This window comes from Musca vetustissima, unplaced genomic scaffold (assembly GCF_032173495.1).
Source record: "Musca vetustissima isolate MV318-11 ecotype Yass unplaced genomic scaffold, APGP_CSIRO_Mvet_v1 utg70801, whole genome shotgun sequence".
Lineage (NCBI taxonomy): Eukaryota > Metazoa > Arthropoda > Insecta > Diptera > Muscidae > Musca > Musca vetustissima.
The window spans coordinates 52,621-57,818 of NW_026884942.1; the positions used below are offsets into that span (position 1 = coordinate 52,621).

The following is a 5,198-nucleotide window of genomic DNA, read 5'->3' on the forward strand; positions in this document are numbered from 1 at the left end:
AAATGAACTGGGAGCATAACTGCGTTCGTTTGGCTAGTCAAAATAAATGGGGGATATTGTTTGCATTGATTTGCCTCTATGAATGAGGCTCCAACGCAAAGTGTGTATGAGGAAGAGAGTGAGTGTGTGAGCTTTGTATATTCCTCTTGGTTATATTGTTGGCGTTGTACTGCTTGTTCTGAGAGCCCTCGTAAAAACCGGTAAACGAGAGTGTATTTTTTGGGAGCTTTCAATTTAAAATTGAGTTGATTTGTTGTTGTTGTGTGGGGAATGTGGGGGTTATATGAAAAAATGTAAACAAACAACTTGGTTGAAAATAAACAAACAACTTGGTTGAAAATGAAGAAGAGTCCGAGTGGAAAGAGAGTACCTGCTCTCTTTCCCATTAGTCATTGAATTGAAGTGTTTCAAAATTAATGGTATTTTCATTCAGTTTCAGTTTATTCGAAGACATTAGAGGTCCAGCGGTTCGAACGTGATCAATTATGATATTTTTATCCTTATTGGTGCTCTCCGTGATAGCCTTATTCGTCTGGCTAAAAGAACATTATTCATATTGGGAGAAACGCAATGTCCCCCACGAGAAACCATGGCCTTTTATTGGCAACATGCAGGGATTGGGTCGTAAATATCACTGGAAGGATATTAACGAAAGGATTTATAAGAAATTTAAAAACACCACACCTGTTGCTGGATTTTATACCTTCACCACACGAGCTGCCTTTGTCATGGATTTGGATATTATCAAAGATATTATGATTAAACAATTTCAAAGTTTTAGTGATCGCGGTTTATTTCATAATGTGCGTGATGATCCTTTGACGGGAAATCTTCTATTTTTGGATGGTGACAAATGGAGGGCATTGAGACATAAAGTTTCACCGGTATTTACGACGGGTAAAATGAAATTTATGTTTCCCACTGTGGTCCAGGTGGGTGAGAAATTGGAACCAGCCTGTTTGAAGTTCATAAATGAGGAGGCGGGATGTGGCATAATAGAGGCCAAGGATTTGTGTGCCCGCTATACCACCGACGTAATTGGAACGTGTGCTTTTGGTATTGAGTGCAATAGTTTAATAGATCCCCAGGCAGAATTTCGTAAAATGGGTAGATCGATATTTGAGAGGCCGCGCCATTCGGGTCCGGTGCAGGGATTTATGTTCACCAATCCTAAATTGGCACGAAAACTGAGAATGAAAACCTTTAGTGATGATGTGGCGGATTTCTTTATGAAGGCCGTAAAGGAAACGGTCGAATATCGTTTGAAAAATAACATTAAGCGTAATGATTTCATGGATATGTTAATTGAGATGAAACAGCAAAGGGATAATTTAATTGCTGAAGGCAAGCAGGTGGATGAGGATGATATGAGCGGAGGCCTGACCTTGGAACAATTGGCTGCCCAGGCAATGGTATTTTTTTTGGCGGGATTTGATACTTCCTCCACCACAATTTCATTTTGCCTCTATGAATTGGCTTTGAATCCGGAGGTCCAAGAGAAATTGCGTCAGGAAATCGGGGAGGTTTTGGAGAAGAATAATAATGAACTGAGTTATGAGGTACTGAAGGAAATGAAATATTTGGATATGGTTATTTCAGGTGAGAATTTTAGAAAAAAAAACAAATATTTTTAAATTAATTTTTTTCGTTTAGAAACTCTACGAAAATATTCGGTAACCCCTCACTTGGTGCGTTTGTGTGTCAAGGACTATCAGGTGCCGAACACAGATATCGTTTTGGAAAAGGGTTTACGTGTCATCATACCTTTGGATTCGATACATCGTGATGGCGACTATTTCCCAGAACCGGAAAAATTCCAACCAGATCGTTTCTTGCCCGAAGAGGTAGAGAAACGCCATCCTTTCTCGTATTTGCCATTTGGTGATGGCCCTCGTAACTGTATTGGTATGCGTTTTGGTAAAATGCAAGCCCAAATTGGTCTCATCTGTCTTCTGAGGAAATTTCGTTTTGATCGCTGTCCCCAAACTCAGATTCCAATGCGTTATACTAAACTGAGTTTTCTGTTGGGTTCCGAGGGTGGGGTCTATTTGAAGGTGACCAAAGTGTGATGGGACTAAAGCAAAAGGGACAAATTGAAGATTCAAAATGGAGGTAAAGATATAAAAAATAAAAATTTTAAAATTTTTAATTTTTTGTTAATAAAAAAAAATTAGAAAAAAAATTAAATTAACCAAATTTGGAACTTATATAATTTTTTTTCCAAAATGCATAATTATTGGCATGGTTCACTCGATTTTTTTTTTCTAAAAATGTCCCCAATCCCCAATATCAATCAGGGCTCGACCGTGTGGGGCTTATGCAGTACATTTTGCCTTTATCTATTAAAATTTGTGGCATATTTTTGTTGTTGTTTTCTTTATATATTTTAAGTATTGATATCTCTTCGATAGAGATTATTTTTCAATAACAAAGAAAAAAATATTTGTTTATCGTTTTGTAATTGATAATTAACAGATACATATGAACACAATTATCACAGCTATTCAGGGTTGCCTCTTTTTACTTTTTTAGAAGAAAATGATCGGAAATGGATTTTACAAATATTTGTGAAAGCCTAATTTTAGGCGAAGAGTTTTTTGAAAAATATTTTTCCCAAACATCTTTTTGGTGTGAAAATATTAAAAAATATTTTTTTCAAGGCGTGGATTTTTTGAAATATTTTTTCCAAGTCCTAAAATTACTTCTTCAAGGCCTGGAACTTGTCGTGGATTTTTCAAAAATTATTTTTCCAGACCTAGAACTAGGCGTGTGTTTATACCCTTCACCACACTGTGGTACAGGGTATTATGTCTTTGTGCATATGTTTGTAACAGGCAAAAGGAAACGAGATAGACACATGGTTCCTTTTGAGAATATGCATAGAATCACTTTCTGAGTCGATTTATGCATGTCCGTCCGTCCGTCTGTCCGTCTGTCCGTCTGTCCATGTTAAATTGTAAACAAAGTACAGGTCGCATTTATGATCCGATTTGGATGAAATTTGGCACAAGTCACTTATTCGGTCCAAGGACGAACCCTATTGAAATTGGGAAAAATCGGTTCAGATTTAGATATAGCTCCCATATATATATTTAACCGATTTCATGTAAACGGTCCCTATATATCTTTCGATTTGCACGAAATTTGGTACAGCCTAATCATTTAGGTCTAGAAAGATGTCTGCCAAGTTTCGTGAAAATCGGTCCAGATTTAGATATGGCTCCCATATATAGTTTCGTGCGATTTCATGTAAATGGTGCACCAAAGTCCCTATATATCTTTCGATTTGCACGAAATTTGGCATAACGTACTGAGTAGAGCCTAGAATGATGTCTGCCAAGTTTCGTGAAAATCGGTCCTGATTTAGATCTAGCTCCCATATATAGTTTCGTCCGATTTCATATAAATGGTGCAACAAAGTCCCTATATATCCTTCTATTTGCACGAAATTTGGCACAGCGTAATGAATTAGGTCTAGAATGATGTGTGTTAAGTTTCCGGAAAATCGGTCCAGATTTAGATATAGCTCCCATATATATTTTCGTCCGATTTAATGAAAATGGTGTATCAAAGTCCCCATATATCTTTCGATTTGCACGAAATTTGGCATAAGGTACTGAATTGAGCCTAGAAAGATGTCTGCCAAGTTTCGTGAAAATCGGTCCTGATTTAGATCTAGCTCCCATATATAGTTTCGTCCGATTTCATATAAATGGTGCAACAAAGTCCATATATATCCTTCGATTTGCACGAAATTTGGCACAGCGTAATGAATTAGGTCTAGAATGATGTGTGTTAAGTTTCCTGAAAATCGGTCCAGATTTAGATATAGCTCCCATATATATTTTCGTCCTATTTAAGGTAAATGGGGCACAAAAGTCCCTATATATCTTTAGATTTTGCACGAAATTTGGCATAGAGTACTGAATTAGCTCCAGAATAATGTGTATCAATTTTCGAGAAAATCGGTTCAGATTTAGATATAGCTCCCATATATAGTTTCGTCCGATTTAACGTAAATGGTGCACCAAAGTCCCTATATATCATTCGATTTGCATGAAATTTGGTACAACGTAATGAATTAGGTTTAGAATTATGTGTGTTAAGTTTCGGGAAAATTGGTTCAGATTTAGATATAGCTCCCATATATAGTTTCGTCCGATTTCATGTAAATGGTGTACCAAGGTCCCTATAAATCTTTCGATTTGCACGAAATTTGGCAAAGCGTACTGAATTGGGTCTAGAATGATGTATGTTAAGTTTCCAGAAAATCGGTTCGGATTTAGATATAGCTCCCATATATAGCTTCGTCTGATTTAATGTAAATGGTGTACCAAGGTCCCTATAAATCTTTCGATTTGCACGAAATTTGGCACAGCGTACTGAATTGGGTCTAGAATGATGTATGTTAAGTTTCCAGAAAATCGGTTCGGATTTAGATATAGCTCCCATATTAATTTTCGTCCGATTTAATGTAAATGGTTCACCAAAGTCCCTTAATATCTTTCGGTTTGCACTAGATTTGTCACAGCGTAATGAATTAGGTCTAGATGTGTGTTAAGTTTCCTGAAATCGGTTCAGATTTAGATATAGCTTCTATATCTGACCAACTGAACAATTTAGTATCGGTTGCAGAATGACGTGTTTATGGTTACAATTTAATTTTACTGGTCCTTTAAAAATGCGACGTCTGTTAGGATTCATCTGTTGAATATACTCAAAGTGGTGAAGGGTATCATATAGTCGGCCCCGTCCGACTTTACTACATTCCTTACTGGTTTAAATTAGTTTTTCAAGCCCTGCCCATAGGCTTGGCGGTTTTTATGTTATTTTTTCAAGGCCTAGAACTAGGCATGGATTTTTTAAATTATTAATAATTGCCTCTGTGTCGAAATTTGGCTCACATAATAAACTGTGACTTTTGGTTTTGAGTGTCCAGACGCAGACTAAAGCGTGACTAGTCTTGCAGTAAGATAACAAGACCCCTAGACCACAAAATAAATATTTTGATAAGATTCACGTGTAATTCCATAGCACAAATGCCCCGGAGTTACACAGCAAGTCACTGCATGAATTACTCACAAACTGATGACCAGATGTTATCGACAAGTAGAATATTCGGAACCCCCAAATTAATTTTGTTGTTGTTGCCTGTTCGCTTTTTTCAATTGTCATGATATTTTGGTAAAAAAAAAACA

At 36.7% G+C, this 5,198-nt stretch overlaps 1 protein-coding gene across 1 annotated transcript; it reads left to right on the forward strand.

Annotated features, from left to right (window-relative positions):
• The first annotated feature begins 485 nt into the window (after positions 1-485).
• LOC133332039 (probable cytochrome P450 6a13) lies at positions 486-2,069 on the forward strand. The gene is made up of 2 exons (XM_061540421.1): positions 486-1,599; positions 1,654-2,069. The coding sequence occupies exons 1-2, from the start codon at positions 486-488 to the stop codon at positions 2,067-2,069; spliced, it is 1,530 nt and encodes a 509-aa protein (XP_061396405.1).
• The last annotated feature ends 3,129 nt before the right edge of the window (positions 2,070-5,198 follow it).